The 23405-nt window shown below is 48.3% G+C and overlaps 1 protein-coding gene and 1 non-coding gene across 4 annotated transcripts in view; one reads left to right on the top strand and one right to left on the bottom strand.

The window, feature by feature from the left end:
- The window catches only part of LOC144162425 (MYG1 exonuclease-like), a 59994-nt gene extending 47014 nt beyond the window's left edge, over positions 1-12980 (top strand). For 2 of the 3 annotated variants that reach the window (XM_077692945.1, XM_077692946.1), the window contains one exon: positions 7984-12980. In XM_077692945.1, coding sequence (XP_077549071.1) covers positions 7984-8111 — 128 coding nt within the window. In that variant the 3' untranslated portion in view covers positions 8112-12980. Of the gene's footprint in view, positions 1-5874; positions 6033-7983 lie in introns of all 3 variants that reach the window. The other variant, XM_077692947.1, reaches the window with a different exon arrangement.
- A 7546-nt stretch (positions 12981-20526) lies between these two features.
- Positions 20527-20599, bottom strand: Trnat-cgu (transfer RNA threonine (anticodon CGU)). Its single transcript has one exon. It is a non-coding gene; the product is annotated as a tRNA-Thr (tRNA).
- Positions 20600-23405: the final 2806 nt, after the last annotated feature.

Consider the following 23405-nt stretch of genomic DNA (forward strand, 5'->3'; position numbering starts at 1 on the left):
AGAAAGAATGTCTAGCCATTGTTTGGGCCCTTACGAAGTTCAGACCCTACCTATATGGCCGCCCCTTCGACGTTGTAACCGATCACCACGCGCTTTGCTGGTTGTCCTCGCTAAAAGATCCAGCAGGTCGTCTTGCGCGGTGGGCTCTCCGTCTGCAGGACTACAATATTCGTGTTGTATATCGCTCAGGACGCAAGCACAACGACGCTGATGCCCTTTCGCGTTCTCCTTTGACATCTGATGCTGACAGCGTTTCCAGCGCAAGCTGCTATGTAGCTCCCCTGGACGCTGCCTCCATGCCAACCGAGCAACGCAAAGACCCGTGGATCGCTGCCCTTTACGACCATCTGTCCAGTGCCACCCCAACTGCAGCGTCTCGGGCACTTAGGCGCCAGGCATCTCACTTTGCCATTCATAACAACGTGTTGTATCGACGCAACTATCACTCCGACGGGCGCAAGTGGCTTCTCGTCATCCCCCGCCACTTGCGCTCAGAAATATGTGGTTCCTTTCACAGTGAGCCTCATTGTGCCCACGCCAGTGCCCTGAAGACCTACCGACGTCTTCGGCTCCGCTACTACTGGCGGGGCATGTACAGCTTTGTGCACCAGTACGTTCGCTCTTGCACACACTGTCAGCGCCGTAAATCCCCGCCTCAGCGTTCGTCCGGCCCCATGCAACCGTTACCTTGTCCAATGAGACCATTCGACCGCATCGGAATTGATCTGTATGGCCCTCTCCCTTGCACCGCGGCTGGCAACCGCTGGGTCATCGTAGCTGTTGACCATCTTACCCGGTACGCCGAGACTGCTGCGTTACCTGCTGCTACGGCCCGCGACGTTGCGTCCTTCCTTCTTCGCCATTTTATTCTGCGTCATGGAGCGCCCCGCGAACTCCTCAGTGACCGCGGTAAGGTTTTCCTATCGGAAGTCATCGAGGCGCTTTTGACAGCATGCCGTACCGTCCATCGCACCACTACGGCCTACCATCCGCAGTGCAACGGCCTAACCGAGCGCTTCAACCGTACACTGGGCGACATGCTGGCTATGTATGTGGCGTCGGATCACTCTGACTGGGATGTCCTGCTTCCATTCGTCACATACGCTTATAATACCGCCACACAGTCCACAACCGGCTTTTCTCCCTTTTTTCTTTTGTATGGGCGTGAGCCATCCTGCCCCATCGACACGATTCTTCCATACCACGCCGATGCTTCCGAAACCAGGCCGATTTCTGACGTTGTAAAACATGCCGAAGAGTGCCGTCAGCTAGCGCGATCCTTCACGACCGAAGAACAAGCTCGCCAGAAGACTCGCCATGATGAGTCCACACCTGCCTGCAGCTTTTCGCCCGGCTCTCTCGTCTGGCTGTGGGTCCCGAATAAGTCACCTGGGCTATCTACTAAACTGCTTTCGAGATACCACGGCCCCTACCGCGTTGTTGAACGCACGTCTCCAGTAAATTACGTTGTCGAGCCGGTCACCCCTTCTGCCGACCAGCGCTGTCGCGGCCGTGAGCTCGTTCACATTCAGCGCCTCAAAGCTTACGTCGAACCACTCATCGTATCGTCTCCGTGAGACGCCAGGATGGCTCCTCTTTGACGGGGGGGTGATTGTAACGAAGAGTATGAGCGGACGCCTCAGAGCAAGTAGAACTAACGCAGCGCTATCCGCCGATGCGGGTATGCGGTGCATCAGGTGTAAGAAGACGAAGAAGCAGAAGAACGCTCGGCGCCTGGTCTCGCGGAACCCTGCTCTCGGCTCTTGCGTCAGCACGCCTCGACCGTGAATAAACCCCTCTCTAAGCGACTACCCAGGCGTCGGCTATCTCCTTTACAATATATATATATATATATATATATATATATATATATATATATATATATATATATATATATATATACATACATACATACACATATAGTTTGGAAACAAAAATTCACAGAGTGCGAAAAAATAAGGTAAGTAGAGACAGACACACACGAGAAACGCATTTAAAAATAAAAATAAAAGTTTACTGACGTTTAAGGAAGAGGACTTACCTTATATATATATATATATATATATATATATATATATATATATATATATTGCAAGACTCGCACACGGGAGACTTGAGGGACGCGTTTAATGACGACGCAACCTCGCCGAGACGCCGTTGTGAAAAGCGATGGTGAAGAAGGCGCGAGGAAGGAAGATGAAGAAGATGGTGTGGTGCTCGCGTGCGCCACACTGATGATGAGTTGCTAGGTGGGATTGGCCATTCGAGTAACAGTTATGAAACAACGATGGCGCCTATGCTCACAATATCCCCCCCCCCCCGCGGCGGAAGGGGCGCCTCCAGGCGCTAAAGAGATGAGGGGCGCCGATGAAACGGCTTGATGCGCGAGACATGGACAATTTCAGTTTCGCGGCGCCGCCGGTCGGACGTGGGGCGAGTAGGAGCCACTCGATAGTTTACTGGAGAAGTCTGCTCCAGAACGGTGTAAGGACCGATGAAACGTGGAAGTAACTTTTCACATAATCCCACTGCACGCATGGGAGTCGCAAGTAACACTTCATCGCCTGGTTGAAAGGAAACAGTCCGATGCGTCGCATCATGACGAGACTTGCGGTCTTCTTGACAGGCCTGGGTGTTCAACTGTGCGAGACGGCGGCAGTGTTCAAGGCGAGAGACAAACTCTCCTGGGACATCCGCTTGCGGAGGGGCAGGTGCAGAAAAGAAAGCAGCATCGAGGACGGAAGATGGAGGGCGGCCGTAAACAAGAAAGAAGGGCGAAAAGCCAGTAGTTCGTTGTGTTGCGGTGTTGTACGCATAAGTGACGAAAGGTAAAACGGTGTCCCAATTCGTGTGGTCAGGGCTTATATAAAACGAAAGCATATTGGAGAGGGTGCGGTGAAATCGCTCAGTCAGCCCATTTGTTTGGGGATGGTAGCTCGATGTGGTTTTGTGGACGGTACCAGCAGCGCGAAGAACTTCATTCAGCAGTGTTGAGAGGAAGGTTTTTCCGCGGTCGCTGAGAAGAATGCGGGGAGGGCCGTGTCGCAAGAATATGTCCTTTAGAAAGAAATGAGCCACCTCTGAAGCGCAGCCGGTACGAAGCGGGGCAGTTTCGGCGTATCTGGTTAAATGGTCCACCGCAGTGACGATCCAACGGTTACCTGCTGTCGTCAATGGCAAGGGCCCGTACAAGTCAATTCCCACCACGTGGAAAGGAGCGGACGGACATGGCATTGGTTGTAACAGTCCCTCAGGTACAGTGGTTTTATGTTTTCTAAGCTGGCAAGCAGCACAAGATGCAACATACTTGGCGACACTGGTGGCGAGGCCAGGCCAGAAGAACCGGCTCTTGATGCGGTCGTATGTTTTGCGAAACGCCAGATGGCCAGCGGTGGCGGCATCGTGGGAAACTTCTAGAATCTCCTTTCGAAGCGAACGGGGAATCACAGGAACCCATCTGTCGCCGGTAGGATGGTAATTGTAGTGGTACAGAGCGCCATTCAAAAGTCGAAATTTGTCCAGCTGGCGACGCAAGCGGCTGTTAGAAGGCTGCGCCAAGCCGTCGAGGCGTTTGATGAGGTCTCGGCAGTACGTGTCAGACCGCTGCAAAGAGATCAGGTTATCAGGCAAGTGGGAGGTATCGTAATCTGCAGGTGCAATCGGCAAAATTAGGGAGTTAACACCAGGATGCTTATCATCTGACTGAGCCGACAGCGGGCAGCGGGAAAGAGCGTCCGCATCCATGTGTTTCTTCCCTGACTTATAGGTCACTGTAAAATCATATTCCTGTAAACGGAGAATCCAACGTCCGAGGCGGCCCGACAAATTTTTCAGTGACGACAACCAGCAAAGCGCGTGATGGTCAGTCACAACCAAGAAATGACGCCCGTGCAAGTACGGTCTAAATTTTTGGACGGACCAAACAACGGCAAGGCATTCCTTTTCCGTTATAGTGTAGTTTTGCTCCGCAGGTGTTAAAGTCCGGCTTGCATAGGCCACAACTTGCTCTACTGATGATGAGTTGCGTTGTAGGAGGACCGCGCCAATACCGTGTCCACTGGCGTCCGTGTGGAGTACAGTGGGAGCACCATCATCAAAGTGGCAGAGAACCGGTCCAGAAGTCAAGGCATCCTTGAGTATCTGGAATGCAGCTTCGCAGTCATCAGACCAGGTAAAAGGGGTCGCCGATGCTAGTAGTTTATTGAGTGGCGACGCTATTTGGGCAAAATTGCGGATGAACCTACAGAAGTAGGACGCCAAGCCCAGAAAACTTCGAAGGTCTTTTTGACGAAGAGGTCGCGGAAAATTAACTACGGCGTTGATCTTGTCGGGATCGGGGCGAATTCCATCACTGCTGACGACATGCCCCAGAACTTTGATTGATTTGCTCGCAAGGCGACACTTTTTGGTGTTTATTTGCAAGCCAGCATTGGCGAGGCTCGTTAAAACTACGTCTAGACGGTGAAGGTGTTCGTCAAAGGTAGAAGAAAAGATAACAATGTCGTCAAGGTAGCAGAGGCACGTCTTCCACTTTAAGCCACGGAGAACATTGTCAATCATGCGCTCAAAGGTTGCAGGCACATTGCATAACCCGAAAGGCATAATGTTAAACTCAAACAAACCATCTGGTGTGGCGAAGGCTGTTTTTTCTTTGTCGGCCTCATCCATAGGAATTTGCCAGTATCCTGACCGGAGGTCAAGGCTGGAGAAAAATTGTGCACTTGCAAGGTATCTAGAGCGTCGTCGATACGCGGCATCGGGTATACATCTTTACGAGTTATCTTGTTCAGGGCTCGGTAATCGACACAAAATCGCACGCTTCCGTCTTTCTTCCGAACTAGTACAACGGGTGATGACCAAGAGCTCGAAGATGGCCGAATGATGTCCCGCTTCAGCATATCATCCACGTTTTCCTGAATAATTTTTCTTTCTGACGGAGACACACGATATGGGCGGCAACGGACGATGCAGGAGTTGTCCGTTTCGATTCGATGGACAACTCCTCGATGGGATTCGATGGGTTGCGGCAGAGGTCTGGCCAAGGACGGAAGAGTAGCAGTCAAATGATCCTCGGTGCTTAGTCAACAACTTGAGCAATGCTTCTCTTTGATCCGAGGTCAGGTCAGAACTGATGATACTAGCAAAAAGGGAAGGCGAGGGCTTTGATGCGTGGCTCGGTTGGTCCGAAGAAAGTGAAGAGACCGGAAGAACGATTACGGGATCGTCGCGGGGCACAGAAGCAATAGTAGCGCCTTGAGGTAGCAAAATGGGTTCAGTCGTAGTGTTCACAGCTGCTACGAGAGCTGAAGCGGAAGAAAAACGGACAAGGCATGCCGGTATCATAAGTCCTTTGGGAATGAAGTGTCCAGCTGGCACGATGAGCGCATCGCCATCGACAATGCTGTCAGACGTGATGGAAAATACGGATTCTCCAGGAGGCAGGACAAAATCGGAAGCTGACACCAATTGACGTATTCGCCCGTCCGGTACCGTGTCGAAAGCCGTGTCAGTAAGAGAAAGGGCGGGTGCACGACAGGAAATGATAGCAGATGCTGATGACAAGAAGTCCCAACCTAGGATCATCTGATGAGCACATGGGGCTAATACCGCGAATAGAATGTGATGGGATGCCTTCGATGAATACACGCGCTGTACACTGCCCGGAAGGCTGAATCACATTTTTGTTGGCGCCGCGTAGAGCAGGACCAACATAAGGAGTTCTGACCTTCCGTAGCCGCGAACACAAGTCTGCATGAATAATGGAAATGCTCGCGCCAGTGTCCACTAAAGCTTCGACGGGAATTCCTTCAACAACAACTTCCAAAATATTGCATGGCCGGTCAGGAGGACTTGTCTTTTTTCCGTGTGACGCAGTTCTACCTCCCTGAACTGCGGCTCCTAGTTTTCAGCGTGGCGGTCGACGTTCTGAGAGGCTGGACGGAGGGGAGACGAAAATCGACGGAAAGGTGAAGGGGATCGGCGGCGGTCAGACCTGCTGGTGGCACGATGATCAACGGAGTCCGGAGGAGAAGGTGAGCGGCGGCGAGAATAGGTAAATGGCTGCGGTCGGTAGTCATACGTGGACCGGGGATCACCCCGTGGCGGAGTAGAAAATACTTGACGTTCATCCCGCTGGCGCCGTCGGCAGAACTTGGAAATATGGCCCCGGATGCCGCAGTAGTAGCATGTTGGGCGAGGCGGCCGCCATGGTGGGTAGTATGGTGCATGGTATGTGGCCGGTTGGTATGCAGCGGAGACGGGGGCCAGGTGAACATGGGAAGCCTCAGGAACGGAGGGCGAGGACGGGATGTGTGGCATCGCAACCACATCAGAGTGCGCAGGCCCGGCGCGAAAGTCGGGCTTCGTAGGTGAAGAACACGTGACTGCGGCCAATTCTTCCTTGATAATCTCCCGCAGACTGGAGCCGAATGTCTGTGGCTGCACCACCGGAAAGCTCGATGACGCCTGCCCATGCAGCTCTTCGCGGATTATTGCTCTTATCATGGCTCGCAGGTTGCCTTGGTCAGGTACAACTGTGTCGGAAGATGATGGCTGCAGGCGCAAGGCCTGGAGATCAGTTAGGCGCTGACAAATCGTCACGATATCACCCACGGTGGTCGGGTTTTGCACGGCGAGCGCGTTGAACGCAAAGGAAGAAATGCCCTTGAGGATGTGCTTCACTCGATCAGACTCAGCCATTTCTCGGTTCACTCGCTTACATAAAGCCAAAACGTCTTCAATGTACGACGTGTACGATTCGGCGTGGGTTCGGTCCCCACTCTGGGCGCGTGCATTTCTTTCTTTCTTTCTTCTGTATATTTAAAAAAGTGTTTACTTCATTAACCGTAGTGAAAAAGAAAAGAGCCTAACCACACCCCCATGCCTCCTTTGGCGTTGTAGACTGCTGACCTATCTTTCTGTATTTCCTCAACGAGCCCCTCATTTCCTTACTATATATATATATATATACATATATATATATATATATATCAGTACAGGGCTCGGCAGCTGAATCACCACGAAAAACATAACAACATTTAATACGACGTTTCGGCTGGGGTCCAGCCTTCTTCAAGTGAAGTACATGGGCCGAATACGGGGCATATACAGGCTTGTAGGGAGCGCTGCGAGCACGTGGACACATGATTCCAAAAAGGTGCAAAAAGAAAGTACAGCAAGAAACAAGTGGAGAGTGAAGAAACGTAGTGCAGGATTGGGCGCGCAGGTAATCCGTCTCAATATACGACGCGGCGAAAAGCAAAAGCGAGGCACTCAGGAAGTGTGTGTCCTTCAGCCACCGCCCACCCACGCACAGCAATATTAAGAAAAGTAAACAAATCAGGAAGGGGCGCTGGGCATCTCACTCCAAAGGAGCGGAAACAACCTGCCGCAAAAGGCGCAAGTGCGGAATCGACAATTAGTCCTACAGGCGCTGCAGAACGGAAAACGCCAGCTATGTGCCAGGCAGAAGGCGACATTAAAGTTCAAGAGACCAGGAGGGCGGATTAGCGAGGGGACACGTCCTCAAAGGAAAATGCCGCCGCTTCCCGAAGAGACCAGATAATAGCCACAAATGGCTTGTCCACAGCCCGGGTTCCGGGCACAAAGCGAACCATAACAGGAAATAAACAAAGAAACAGCACACAGAAAAAAGTAGTTGAACGAGCCCCCTGGCTTTTGACACGAAATAGATAGATAGAACGAATTTGTAGCTTACATTTCATATTCGTGCAAGTACCAAGGGCTTGCACATTATGGAAAAAAGAAAACAAAAATGTGACGCACGTACGAGAACAAATTTCCAGTGATCTAGGAAACAAATGATACTTCGTAGCCAGTAATTAATGGCAGTATGAATTCGCACACAGCATCCTTAAACAAACTGAGAAACGAGAGAACAAACAAAGTATACGCCGTGCACCGCTTCAACTCAGAAGCCTGCAGGTGTAATGACCTGGTTCGCTGGCATTGTGTCTGCCCCAGGGGCCTCTTCTACCTCGACCATGGCCTGGAGTGGCTGCCCTCGGCCCGTGTATTTGCTGCGGATGGCATGCACGCCAACTTTGACGGCGTCGCCATCATGGCCAGCCACCTTCACCGGACCTTGCTGAGGAACTTGCACGGAGGCAGTCGCCATGGCTACAACACGCTGCCAGTGCCCCATCCCAACAAGTGCAAGGACAGGCCCCACCTCCACCTCCACCGACAGCCGCTGCTCTAGCCGCCGAGGCCCCCTCAACCAGGCCCCGATTTTCCGATGTCGTCCGGGGATCACGCCGAGATTTACTTCCTGAAGAGCCCCCAGGTGAACCCGGTGGCCGTCCATTGTCCAGAAAATTTTTAAAGCTAAGAAAAGTTGTAGAAAAAGGAATTCGATATGAACATCATATTAGCATTTTAATTGTATTCAGGAATTCAGGCATTGGCCCAAAAGGCTTGATAGTTAACCTCAAACCCGCTACTTCTGCCCTCTCGCCTACTCACGAGGCAAACTGGCACACCATACTGCATAAGGCGTCGATGGATCTTTTGAGAATTGTAATAGAACATGATCAGTGTTGCCTCGATGCTCTAAACAACGAAGAAACCTCTCCACTTAAAAAAATTCATTTGACTACGGAAGACAAAACTGCTCTAGAAATGTTCAAACGGGACAAAACAAGCCATTTTTCCGCTCTTAAGGCAAAAAAGATGTTCCGCGACGGTGTTGATTTATCCCTATCCGAACCTAGCACATTATCTTCCAATAATGATGTACTCGAGCCCGACACTCCTGATAATGTAGTAAACCTGTCCACCGTTACTCTTCCAGAGGATGAATTGCGCACATTGTCTAAGGGTCTATCCTTTTGTCCCTCCAGTGGAAAATTAAATGAGCTGCAACTGAACAAGGATCTTGAAAATTTCTCACGCTCACTCTGATTAGAAGAGTACTATCATGATGACCCCAAAGATGATAACACAGGACTGAGGCTTCCATCGGTTAGCCGTTGGATGCCACCACCACAACGTGACAAGTATATGGATATATACCATAAAATACCGAGCAAGCGCCCCCCAAAACTTGTAGATAATTGGCTTAGAGATAGGGAGGGGGCCCTTATTCGGATCGGGCCCCAAACTCAAGATGGCGGCACAAAATGGCAGCGATCGCGAGAAAGGCACTGTAGCCTTCATTATGAAAAATGTTTATTTATGAGTCATGACACTTCTAGGCAATGATAAAAACGTAAAGTTTCACATTCACTTCAATCACTGTTAAATCCGCAAAATGATTCTTCAGAATTTGATCCCAAAATAAGGTTCAGGCCCTCGGTCTGCAGCTCGTCTGGGTCCTCGGGGACAACAAAGTTTTGTTGCAGCAAAACTTCGTAGTTCTTATCCCACTCACGTATCCTTTTACCATCCTATTTGAACATGCGAGAAGTGAGGTGCACGTTTCTGTCATTTTTCCGATGTTAGTCCACTACTTCGAGCTTCCTTTTTACCGTGCACGAATGCATAGTGAACAAAGACCACCGCTCCCGAAAAAAATGGCGGCGATGACTGGTAATGCGTTCTCGTAGCAACAACGACTTGGATTGGATAGGATTCGGCATCCAAAAGCCTGGAAAAAAAAAACGCTTTCGGAATAGCGGGAAGTAGGAGGGGGCGCTTGCTTGGTCGTGTACAAAAATTCTAAATTCCGGGAAAATGCTTGGGGGGCGCTTGCATGGGTGTGGGGGCGCTTGATCGGTATTTTACGGTACATCAAAGCGGTTCAAAAAGACGTCATAGCGGAATATAGAAAGCGCAACTCCTACCGACCGAATCTCACAGAAAAGGAACAGAGGGCACTGGAAATCCTTAGCACCCGCTCTGACATAATCATAAAGCCCGCTTATAAAGGAGGAGCCATTGTTGTTACGAACCAAATGTATTATAGCACTGAAGCGCAGAGGCAATTAGGTGACATGTCTTTCTACCAGCCCCTTGCGGCCGATCCGACATTAGAATACGAAGAACGAGTCCGCAGTACCGTAATTGATTTTAGGGATGAAAAACTCATAGACAAAAAATCTGCGCGAGCTCTTATTCCATTGCACTGCACTCCAGGCCGTTTCTACCTCCTTCCCAAAATTCACAAATTGAACAATCCGGGCAGGCCCATAGTCTATGGCATAGGAACCGTGACCGAGAACATTTCTAGCTATGTCGACAACATTATAAGAGAAATCCCGCCCACATTTAATTCGTACATAAAGGATACTACTTATTTTCTAAGTGAAATAAAATGCCTCACGATACCGGACAACTCCTTCCTTGTAACATTAGATGTAGCCGCCTCTTTGTATACAAACATACCTCACGCTGGTGGAATCGAATACGTCAAAAGAGCCGACGAAAATTCAGAAGGGGACAAACCTCTTGACAGCAACACCTTGGCCAAACTGTCAGCTTTAGTACTTGAATTAAACAATTTTGAATTCAATAACCAGCACTAGGTTCAAGTAGGTGGCACATCTATGGGGACAAAAATAGGCCCAAATTATGCCAACATATTCATGGGAACCCTCGAGACACAGTTCCTGGAGAACTTCCCTTTAAAACCACTGTTTTACAAGCGGTACATCGACGACATTTTCTTGGTTTGGTCTCATGGTGAGGAAACACTGAATAAATTCATATCCAACTTTAACAATGCTCACAGTGATATCTCATTCTCATGTGAGTAATCAACTACAATAAATTTTCTTGATGTGCAGATAACAACTAACGGACACAGACTGGTTACTTCGGTGTACAGAAAACCCACCGACCAACACCAATACTTGAACTTTCACAGCAGCCATGTGAGACGCTGCAAAACAGCCATTCCATACAGCCAAGCCCTACGCTTCCGCAGAATTTTCTCTAACCAAAATGACTTCGCTTCGAATTGTGATCAGCTCCGCATTGACCTCGCACGACAAAAATACCCAGTACCAATCATTGAAGATTCAATCAGGAAGGCATCAGAACAGGAGCAATCTAGACTTATTAGTGGCAATAAAACCTCCACTTCGAGGTCACAAACCAATTTGATTCTGACATATTCGGCATCCGGTCCAAACGTCAATAAAATTTTAAAAAGACACCACAACATCTTGCTCCAGAGTGAAAGAATGAAGCACGTCATCCCAGACCCACCACGCGTGGTGTATCGCCGAGCAAGAAACATCAGAGACATTGTAACATCATCTCGATCAAAAGAATTGAGTTTCACAGGTTCCACACCATGTGGAAAACCCTGGTGCAAATTGTGTCTGATGATGACGCCAACAACAAGTGCTCAGAGCAGGGAATCTGACTTTTCCATGCAGATCAGGGGCAACTTTAATTGTGACACTGCAAATATAGTTACCTCCTAGAATGTGGTGCTTTGGTGCGCAATATATTGGACAGTCTGAAAATTGTTTTGGAACTCGCATCAATAATCACAGATCCGATGCAAAAACAAAACCTTATCTCCCCCTTTCAAAACTCATCAACTCTTTGAAACACCCATTCGACCAATTTACGACCACGGTGCTCCAATCAGGATTTAAAACCCAGTACGACAGGGAAGCCTGCGAATCATATCTGATCCACAAATACAATACTCTCACAAGGGGTATCAATGAGTGTCCGGGAAGGCTGTCGTGCCTTCAAGCCTAGACCCTGTAGTGGCACGTATCGCATCTTACCACTTCTCAAGCGCAGGATGGTTCATCGTTGTCAACAGGTTACGTACTTTTCTGTATGCTTTAATGCTTCTTATGCACGAAATCTTATTGTATCACATCATTACACTTCCCAAGCACTATTCGGTTTAGCGTTGTCAATAGGTTATTTTTTCCGTATGCTTCATTGCTTTTATGCCCGCAATGTCGCTTTGTAAGCTATTTTTGTTCACTGATATGGTTCCCCATGTCCTGCGATTTGTATGTGCGTATTCTTTGTTTGTTCTTTTGTTTGTCAGTTTGTTTAAAGAATGCTGTGTGCGAATTCATGCTGCCATGATGACTGGATACGAAGTGTCATTTGTTTCCTAGATCACTGGAAATTTGTTCTTGTACGTACGTCACATTTTTGTTTTGTTTTTTCCATAATGTGCAAGCCCTTGGTACTTGCACCAATATGAAATGTAAGCTACACATTCATTATATCTATCCATTTCATGTCATGAGCCGGGGGCTCGTTCAACTGCTTTTTTCTGTGCGCTGTTTCTTTGTTTATTTCCTGCCTTGTATGTCCTTTCTCGAGGCACTCGAACAACCTGTGCTCTTCGCTTCTTGGGTGGCTCCCGCACCCCTCCCTCGGCGTCGGTGCCCTACGAGGGGTCGTCATGGTTCGCTTTGTGCCCGGAACCCGGGCTGTGGACAAGCCATTTGTGGCTATTAGTATCTTGTCTCCTCGGGAAGCGGCGGCATTTTCCTTTGAGGATGCGTCCCCTCGCTAATCCGCTCTCCTGGGCTCTTGAACTGTAACGTCACCTTCTGCCTGACACATAGTTGGTGTTTTGCATTCCCCAGTGCCTGTAGGACTAATTGTCGATTCCGCGCTTCCGCCTTTTGCGGCAGGTTGTCTTCGCTCCTTTGGAGTGAGATGCCCAGCACCCCTTCCTGATTTGTTTACTTTTCTTAACATTGCTGTGTGTGGGTGGGCGGTAGCTGAAGGAAACACACTTCCTGAGTGCCTCGCTTTTGCTTTTCGCCGCGTCGTATATTGGGACGGATTACCTGCGCGCCCAATCCTGCTCTACGTTTCTTCACTTTCCACTTGTTTCTTGCTGTACTTTCTTTTTGTACCTTTTTGAAATAGTGTCCATATACCCCGTATTCAACCCATGTACTTCACTTGAAAAAGGCTGGACCCCAGCCGAAACATCGTGTTAAATGTAGTAATGTTTTTCGTGGTGATTCTAATTTAATGTACTATTCAGCTGCCAAGCCCTGTACTGTTATATATATATATATATATATATATATATATATATATATATATATATATATATATAGATATATATATATATATATATACACACACACACACACACACACACACACACACACACACACACACACACACACACACACACACACATACATACATAGCTAATCAGAAAATGGGAACTGAGGGGCTCGTTAAATAAGGCAGAAAAAAGGCAGAAAATAAGGGTTGGCAGTCAAGAAAACCTCGGAAAGCAAAGGGGAGGTTTTGGTGGGTCATAGAAACAGATGAATTTTTTCCGGTCAGAAAGAAAGTGGTGAAAAACTGCCTGGTGGGTGGTATCCGGCTACCACCCTCAAGTGCAGGAAACAAAAAATACCTTAACATAAATACCCAAGAAAGTGGTGGGGAAACAGCCCCACCAGTAGCGTAGTGGTTATCACACCAGACCGGTATTCTGGAGGTCGTGGGTTCGGCTCCCACGTGGCGGGCATTTTTTCACCACTTTCTTTCTGACTCAAAAAATTCTTCATCTGTTTCTATGACCCACCACAACCTCCCCTTTGCTTTCTGAGGTTTTCTTGATTGCCAACCCTTATAAATATATATATATATATATATATATACACAATAATTGTTTCGACCACGGTAAAAAAAGAGGACAGATGTAATAACGTTTCAGCCAAGGGACCGGCCTTCGTCAGATACCTTCGCCCACGGGAGGATGTGCTGATCACAGAACGGCGACCAGCACCCCGGAAAACTGCTCGGGCTACTTATGCGGCGCAACGTGCCACACTGGTGCAGACCACCGCAGCCACCGACGTTGCGGATGCGCGGACATGACGTGTGTACGTGGACGCCTCCTGGCAATCTCGCACGGCTGCTGTGGCACTTGCAGCTGTAGCGGCGTTACAGCCTACATCGTCGACTCCATTCCGGACACCACCACCCTTGAGCTGCGCGCTATTGAACAAGGCCTACGCCTAGCACGTTCCGTTCTGCAGGCATGCAATCAGCGCGCGTACCACGTGTGCACATTTTCACGGACTATGCCGAGGCCTTACGTTCCCTTATAGGAATTCCACGGAAACACTCTGCAGCACACTGCATTAAACGATCATGCAGCTCTCTGCACAACACCTTCCACACGCCCGTAACAGTACGGTGGATCCCTGGCCATGGGGGGCATCCCGGTAATGAAGGCGCCCACAGGCTGGCGAGCGAGGCATCTTCGTCGTACCGCCGTCAGCCCGGGGAGACCATAGCCAGCGGAGCCCACTTCGATCCTGACGAGGAGCGCCAGCGTCGCCGACATGCCCGGCGCCTTCACCTCCAGTCATCAGTACCTCAGAACCCGCATCCTCTGCCTCCTGGCTTATCTCGCGGCGCCCAGGTTTTTCTCAACCGGGCCCGTTCTGGCTTCGCCATAACCGCTGACATCGTCGCACGGTGGCGAGGACGGCACACTCACTTTGACCCTTCGGGGAATGAATCCCAACACGGCAACAACATACCGCCAGCAGGTTCTCCGACGTCAACAACGGCGGGAAACTCCCATTCTGTAGACCTCGCAGGACCTCCACAGACCGGATCAGCTCCCAGTTCCTCCCCTTCTCTCTTGGACCCCAATGTGCTCTGCTACGCATGCCATGGCACAACGAAGCCTCACCTTCCGCACCTCGTCTGGTCTTGCCCGGGCCTTGCCGTGCTTCGCGCCCAACACCGCCCGGCATGGGTTCACTCCTACGAAGAGTGGATTCGGCCCTCTTGGCGTGTCAAGGACAACTTGACAGCACTCTGGAGCTTTGTCTGTGCGGCGTCGATGGCTGGACATTACTAGCGTCCTTCCTGCCCTCCCCCTTCCCCTGCGGCTTCGTACCATCCTTTCTTAATAAAGTTTTCTTCCTTCCTTCTTCCTTCGTCCGATACCTGACATCAGGTATCTGACGTAGCCCGGTCCCTCGGCTGAAACGTTTTAAAATCTGTCCTCTTTTTTTACCGCGGTCGAAACAATTTTTGTGTATATTCTACCAGCGTCCAGGGAAACTTTGTTCCTATATATATATATATATATATATATATAAGAAAAGAAAAACTCCAGGGATTTGCTCCAGGGATGAAGACATTCATTTGAATGCCAGCCGAATTCAGGGGGCGTCCTCGTGAAACAGCATTACCCACCGGCCCTTGTTGACGATGCCATATCTAGGGCGGCACGTTTAAATCATAACACTGCTACAGGGGTACAGGGGTCACACGTGAATGATGGGAATAATTCCCGTGCTAATTTAGTCTTAACTTTTACTAGTAGCCCGCCAAACGTGAGTCAAATTTTAAAAAAGCACTTCAACATTCTCCAGCAGAGCGAGCGACTTTCCAAAATTTTCAGTGATCCTCCGCGTGTAGTATACAGGCGCACAAAAAGCGTAGGGGACTATCTTGTCCACGCCAAAGACAGGGACATCCAGCAATTAGGCTTCGGACCGTGTGGCAAAAACAGATGTTGGGTGTGTAAACACGTGCAGACCGCGAGGGTGGCAATCAGCACACATTCGGACTTCCGATATTCTGTGCGTGGGTCATTTGATTGTGACTCGTCCAATTTGGTGTACCTATTGGAGTATGGCGAAAGTAATATGCAGTACATAGGACAGACTGATGGACCTTTTTGAATGCGGTTTAACAATCACCGCTATCACACCAAGGCACTCCCAAACCTTCCCTTGTCGAGACACCTAGCAATGCACAATCACTCTTTCGATGACATTAAAGTCACGCTTCTACAGAGCAGTTTTTCTAGCTGTAGGGAGCGAGAACAATGTGAGTCTTACTTAATCTACAAATTTATTACCCTGAAGGGAGTCTTAATAAGAGTCCTGGAACTATGACTGTAATTCGTACGCTGCATGACCATTGAGGCATTGTGACCACGGGACATACGAGACCTTGTAGTTTTGTTGTACGGTTGCTATGCTTACATTAAGACCTTCGTGTGCATCGGCCTTTCCCGCGCAAGGCATTGCACGGTCTGAGGTGCGCAGGCAGCCTGTTGCCCCATGCGTGAAGTTGTGCATTGAAACGCCAGCAAGCTACTGCTATGATCCGCGGTCACTATAATTGTCTCGTCCTCTTCCAACCCCCTACCAACACTTCCCTTCCCACCCCCGCTATTTTTGATTTTTTTTCTCTCTCATTTCCTTGTCTCAGCGCTTAAGCAAGCATAACACGCCTCATTAATAGCCAGATTGTACCCATTGCCTGTTTATGTCACCACATGTCATACCCATTTTATCCTTGGGAAATGTGAAATCGAATGTTGAAGCTTCCAATTCCAACCGAACGTGTAAGAAGTGTTTTATTTTGGTGTCTGTTGTGGCTTATGCCTCGGGCATCTTGTATTCACATTGTGATCCCCAATGCTAGCGCTCACGGGGTGCACGCTTCCTTCCTGTCCTTTCCCTCATGTTTTGCTTTGCTTTTCTTTTCCATTGTTTCCCTCTTTTTCTTTTCTTTTCTATTTTTTGGTTGCCCCGGAGGCACAGCACACACCGACGGTCGCCTCTCTCTTCTTGGTTTTATGTTTTTACAAATTGCCGCGTTCGGCCATATTTTCTTAGAATGAGCGTGCTGGCGACAGGCCGAGTGCTAACAGTTAACACGTCGTGCATTGACGTGGCGTGACACGACGCGATGCCGCGTACAAAGGGAGGCGTAGGCGGGGAAGGGGACGCCTCAAATGGGCTCCCCCATTGGCTTTTGTGGGACCCCCCAAGGTCGGGGAGGCTGCCTGCGCTTCAGATGGAGTAGTGGGCCCCGCTTGCATTCTTGACCTTGCCGCTGAAGACGGTCGGTAGTTATCCCTTGTTACCGGTGACGCGCATGTAAACTCACTGCTCGTGGCAGCATGTGCTGTGTTGTTTTCCCCTCTTGACACACCGGAAGTTTTTCGACCTTTCGCCACCCATGAACTTGCCGCATTTCCTGTCATCCCCACCACTCTCGTTCATGCAGTATGTTCCGCCTCGCGCCCCCCCCCCCCCCCCCCCTCTCTTTCTTTCGTTTTTTTTGTTTGTTTGATTGATTTGTTTGTTTTTGGGGGTCTTTTTTGCTTGCCTTTGCAGAATAAGCTCTGTATGGTGTGTGTGGTCGTTTGTGTGTTTGTTTCCCATGTGGCTTGTGTTTCGGAGCAGTGCCTCCACCCCGAGTCCGTACGATTTTTTCCCAAAGCTTTCATTCCTGAGGAAGACCTGTCTCAGGTCGAAACGTTGGAAATAAAGTCTCCGAAGAGCGTACTTTTACTTTGTGCGGATTCCTGTTCACGACTATATATATATATATATATATATATATATATATATATATATATATATATATATATATATATATATATATATATATATATATATATATATATATATATATACATACACAAACATACTGAGCGGCGCAAATACACAGCACACAAGAAAGAAGACACGGACAGGCGCTACACTTCCAACAGTTTAATAGCAACGACCGCAAAGTACATCTATACACACATGCCGACATGCGCAATAGAGATGCCCACAGCGTCAGCGCAAGAATTTATCCAAAAACCGCCCCTCAGTGTTGAACAATACCACCGACATGTCACTCACACAGTCACTTCCCTTCAATCTGATACGCTGCGCCTCGAGCAATTCTCTGGCCTTCTGATATCTGCTCTTTCCCAGTATCTTTGTCTCGGACAATCGTGGCTGACACTTTGTGCAGGAATCACAATGCGCTGTCAAATGTGCGCCATTATTAGACTTCAAATTTTGCGCATGCCCTCTTAGGCGGTCGTTCAAACATCTCCCAGTTTGGCCGATGTAGGACTTTCAACAGGTGAGGGGGATTTCGTAAACCACCCCTACAGCGCAGTCAACGAACGGCTTCGCATGTCGTTTTTCGCAGGCTCTCTTTTTGCTAGTAGTAGCAATGCGAGAGCAAAGTTGGCCGAGCTTACTCGAAGCAGAAAAAATGACAGGGACACCGTACCGCGTCGCAACCTTGTTTATGTTATGCGACACCTTGTGAAGGTACGGAAGCACTTCAGGTCGCCTGTCATTTCTTAGCTGCGCATTCGTCCTTGGCTTACTACCCTTCACTTTTTGAAGGAGGGTTTCCGCCACCGCATTCACGACCGGCAGAGGGAAGCCAGCCGACAGAGGTCGCTTCACCTGATGTTCAAAACTCGACTGCATCATGTGTGCGCACGATTTCCTCAAGGCAGATTCTAGGCAGAGACTGGCAATGGCCCGCTCAACTAACTTAGAGTGTGCCGAGTCATACGGTAGCAGTTCTTTTTGAGACCGAGGTGAAAAGGACCAACACACATGCCCCTGCAACACCTTAAAGGAGCACTGACACGAAAATTTTATGTTACACTTTTATTGCTTTTATCGATGCTTAATGGTCTGGCGAACCTGAAACAGCACTTCAAATACTTCAGCGCGCGATAGTTAATTACATTGAACGGCCTGAAAATTGTTTGTTTCAAATTCCCGCGCTTTCATCCCGGACAGTGCATATGACAGAATCCCGGCCTGACCTCATCGCTTTGCACGGATGTCACGGGCGCCCGCTCGCCGCTCGTGGGGCCGCGCGCGTGAAGTGACGTCACGAGTTTTTGACGAGCGCTGTCGCGTCACTTCTTTTGGCTTCACGGGGTGATGTCACGCTGATGTCCATTTGCTGAGTGCCGCTCCGCGCGCTGCTCCGTCGGCGCGATAAACGAGATCCAATTGAACTATGTTCTTCGCGTTGCAGGCCGCTCATATTTCAGCCAGGGCATTCTGTTGAGTGAAGGAAGCGAAGTGTGCAATAATATTAACACCGAAAATTGGTGTCAGTGCTCCTTTAATATTCATGTCCAAGAACTGGATGGCATCATCATGCGGCAACTCATGAGTAAACATCAGGCCTTTTCCAAGGCGCCTAAACACATTTCACCAAGTCAGGTTGCATCACAGAACTCTGTTTGCTAAAAACAATTAAAAAATCATCTACATATCTAAGAACCTTCAACACTAAAAGAGGACTAAAAACACGCTCCAATGCCTAGTCTATCTGTGCTAAGAATATATTACACAGGATAGGGGCGAGGCATGAACCAATACAAATACCCTTTTTCTGCACATACAGGCACTTGTCAAATGATATGAATGTGCTGTTAAGATAGGCCTCTAACAAGGTTAGAAAGTTGTCAACCGTCATGCCGATACTATTTTGAAAGGGAATTACGCCACTGGCATCAATACATGAAGTTACGCTTTCGAAAAGTTCAGCGTGGGGAATCGAATAAAACAAATCTTCTACGTCTACCGAAAACATATATCCAATAGACTGGTTATCCCTTAAAAAATCGACCACATCATCAGATTTCTTCATGAGAAAAGGATCAGCGACTGTCAAGCAGTTGAAGGCTTTTAGCAGAAATTGACTAACATGGAGCTGCCAAGTACCTTTCTCACTTATTATCGTTCGAAACGGCATGTCAGGTTTGTGCGTCATCGCTGTGAAAAAGACAGACAGCGAGTTATTCTTACACTTGGAAGCTCTACTGGCAAGCTTCGTTAGCCCCAGACTGCTGCAAAACTTTAAGGTAGATGGTTTAACTTTGGCAGAAGCAACCTTAACAGGGCGAAAGTTCTTGTTAATTGCCTGCAGTGCCGCTCAGAATGTTTGTAGACCTCAACCAACACGCTCAGCAACACGTTCTCTGGATATATATATATTCCTCAGGATTCCTCAGGAATCCTGAGGAAGACCTGTCTCAGGTCGAAACGTTGGAAATAAAGTCTCCGAAGAGCGTATTTCTACTTTGTGCGTATTCCTGCAGCAATTAAGGACTCTACTTGACGACTATATATATATGTATATATATATATATATAAGGAGTAGTAGAACTTTGAAGATGGTAGAGAACACAAGAGAAGAAAAACTTCGAACAAGGTAAAAGCACGATTGTGGCCTACGTTTCAGCAAAGAGAACTTGCTTTCCTGAGGGCCTGAGGAAAGCAAGTTCTCTTTGCTGAAACGTAGGCCACAATCGTGCTTTTACCTTGTTCGAAGTTTTTCTTCTCTTGTGTATATATATATATATATATATATATATATATATATATATATATATATATATATATATTGTAAAGGAGATAGCCGACGCCTGGGTAGTCGCTTAGAGAGGGGTTTATTCACGGTCGAGGCGTGCACACGCAAGAGCCGAGAGCAGGGTTCCGCGAGACCAGGCGCCGAGCGTTCTTCTGCTTCTTCGTCTTCTTACCCCTGATGCACCGCATACCCGCATAGGCGGATAGCGCTGCGTTAGTTCTACTTGCTCTGAGGCGTCCGCTCATACTCTTCGTTACAATATATATATATATATATATATATATATATATATATATATATATATATATATATATATATATATATAGTTATATATATAGGGTTAGCTGTCAACAAAACCCCGGAAAGCAAAGGGTAGAATGCGGTAGGTCATAGCAACAGATGAATTTTTTGAGAGAGAAAAAAAGTGGTGAAAAAATGTCCGCCGGGTGGGATCCGAACCCACGACCTCCAGAATACGTGTCTGGTGTGATGACCACTACGCTACCGGCGGGGCTGTTTCCCCACCACTTTCTCGGGTATTTATGTTAAGGTATTTTTGTTTCCTGCACTTGGTGGTGGTAGCCAGCGCCACTCGGACTACTCGGGGTGAAGGGGACCTTCTATTTAACCTCCGGGCTGTGACTCGAGTGTCTACAACATGTCGAGAGTGGTTGACCAGCGTTGAACCCTCTTAAAGGGACACTGAAGTGATACGTAAACATTGCGGGATTACTAGCGCAAATTGTAGTCTGGAGTCCCCAGGCTATGTTTCGACCACTCTGGGCGTGTTTACGCGATTTTATTTAGTAGAAAATTAATTCGAAAATGCTTTCCTCCTCTCTTTACGCTCGCCCATTTTCTGTGGCGTTTTCGTGTGACGTTTTGAGGAGCCGAGCTCGCAATTGGCTGCGCTACTGCACGGCTCCCCGGCCTTCAGACAGAGTCAGTCGGCCCAGCGTTTCGTCCGCCGGCCGCCGACGGGTCGTCGCAGTTCGTTCGCTCAGTTGAAACGAAGCCAGGACACGTTTGTGAATGGAAGAATGTGCCTTTCTTTACTTGGTTAGTTTGTACACTGCATCTAGCTCCAAGTCAAGGTCGCTTCACACAAGCGCTGCACAAGTGCGCATGCGACGCTTCGCTGACTGGTACGCCAGTAGGAAAATATAAGGCATCTTGAAGGCGGGAGAAGAGTTAGCGAAGTCAATATAGGTACTAAGGAAATAAAATCAACTGATACTTCTACCGTACAGCGTAAAACTAGGGTGCGGGAAGCACTTTTTGGCGCTGGGCGAGCAAGCACAGCGGCCAGCAGCACGACTACGCATCTGCGAACGCTTTTCCGTCTAAGAAATGCAATTCCTAGACGTGAGATATTGTGGAAACTTGGGGGATGCTTACTGCACGAGCGCAAAACAACAAATAGTCACCTAAGCTGCTTGGAATGCTAAAAATAAATAAAAGTGTAGACTGGTTATACATTATATACCTTATATTTCCAAGGTCGTCGGCGGTCGCCTGTCGTCGAGTGGTTTGGAGCGCTATGCAATCAACCTGAAACCATTGATCATTGTTTTGTTTTGTGCCGGGATGCGGTGTTTTTCTGGGATGTGTTGCAACGAACTCTTAAAAAGGACATGGACATTACCCTTCGGTTCTTGCCTTTTAGAGATGTTACTGGAGTGCTCTATGATATATTTATTGTGATCGGATTGTATAGCTTGTGGAAGTGCCGCATGACGGACAGGCACGTGGAACCCCCTCGCCCAACGAAGTCCATTTTTCGGGAGCAAACTGCGTTGGTGCGGAGCATTTATGCGGCGCAAAGTGACCCACCAGAATGGCTGCATCTGTTGGACGCGTGCGTCTGCTTGCCAGAGTTTTAACGGACGGCTTAAGTGATGTGCATCTTCTTGGATGACTCATAACTTTTGTAGGCTGTATTAAGGGCAGTTTTCCATGCAGTAAATAAAAAAAAAGAAAGAAAAAAAGTCGCCTGTCGTCGAGTGGTTTGGAGCGCTAGGTATGTTTTCAATAAAATTGACAGTTGGGCTAGTTGGTTTTGATTCATCGTAAGTAGCGCTAGAGACGGGACACAGAAGAGGAGACACACACGACGGCGCTAACTCGCAACTGACTTTATTAGGCGAAAACACAAATATATACCCAAAAGAAAGAACACGTGCCCAGGTCAAACCCGAAAATGCAGTTTGATAAACACAAAGGTCACAGGATTACGATTCGAAAAAATCACACAAGATTACACTGCACATCTTCTTCAGGGACAATGTCGGGGCGGAGCGGGGTTAGAGTCCTTTTTTCCGCTCCGAATAAACTTGGTAAGTTGTGTAACATGGTGGAAAGAAGGTTTTCCGGTCAGAAGTCTGACAGATATTGCAATGTTAAGCATGCTTCGCCTTTTGTCCCGTGCAAGACAAGAATTGTGTACTCATTGCCATTATCATGTGACAACGTTTATATCGGCCAATCAGGCAGATGCATTAATGTTCGTCTGATGGAACACCGGAGTTCGCTCAAAAACAACCCTCATGCACATATCACTCGACATTGCGCGACCCACAAAGATAAGACCCAGGCGCAATGCTGTCCACTTTTTGAAAACACCAGTGTGTTATGGCGACACAGGCACCAATTGACACGCGAGGTAATCGAAGCTTTTTATATAAGAAAACACGAGGATAAGTGTATCAGCCACGCGTCGGTAGCACTTCATGAAAAGGAATTTCTGTTCTTGTCAAATGCATTAACTTAGATGTTTCGCTGGTTGGTTGTTGACTATGTGCAGTGTAATCTTGTGTGATTTTTTCGAATCGTAATCCTGTGACCTTTGTGTTTATCAAACTGCATTTTCGGGTTTGACCTGGGCACGTGTTCTTTCTTTTGGGTATATATTTGTGTTTTCGCCTAATAAAGTCAGTTGCGAGTTAGCGCCGTCGTGTGTGTCTCCTCTTCTGTGTCCCGTCTCTAGCGCTACTTACGATGAATAGGTATGTTTTCGCAAGTGTTTTGCAAGTCACAGGTTCGATCCCCGCGGGTACGTGTTTTTTTTTTATAAGTTAACTTTTTCGTTTTCCGCCGATGTTTTCTATACTGAGTTCACCTTTTTTTGGGCCGCAACGTTCATTGCTCCACGAACTAGTTCACAGAACACGCGCAGGCTGGCACTGGCGCGCTAGCGAGTTCTCGTTGGCGTGCTGTTGCCATAAGCACCGACTGCTTGCGGGCAGTGGGCACAGGCCAGAATCAACAGACCCTTGGCCTGGTGCGAACACGCTTTTTACGACACAGGCATGAGTGAA

This window comes from Haemaphysalis longicornis, unplaced genomic scaffold, assembly GCF_048455015.1.
Source record: "Haemaphysalis longicornis isolate Haplotype H1 unplaced genomic scaffold, Haemaphysalis longicornis Haplotype H1 scaffold_12, whole genome shotgun sequence".
Lineage (NCBI taxonomy): Eukaryota > Metazoa > Arthropoda > Arachnida > Ixodida > Ixodidae > Haemaphysalis > Haemaphysalis longicornis.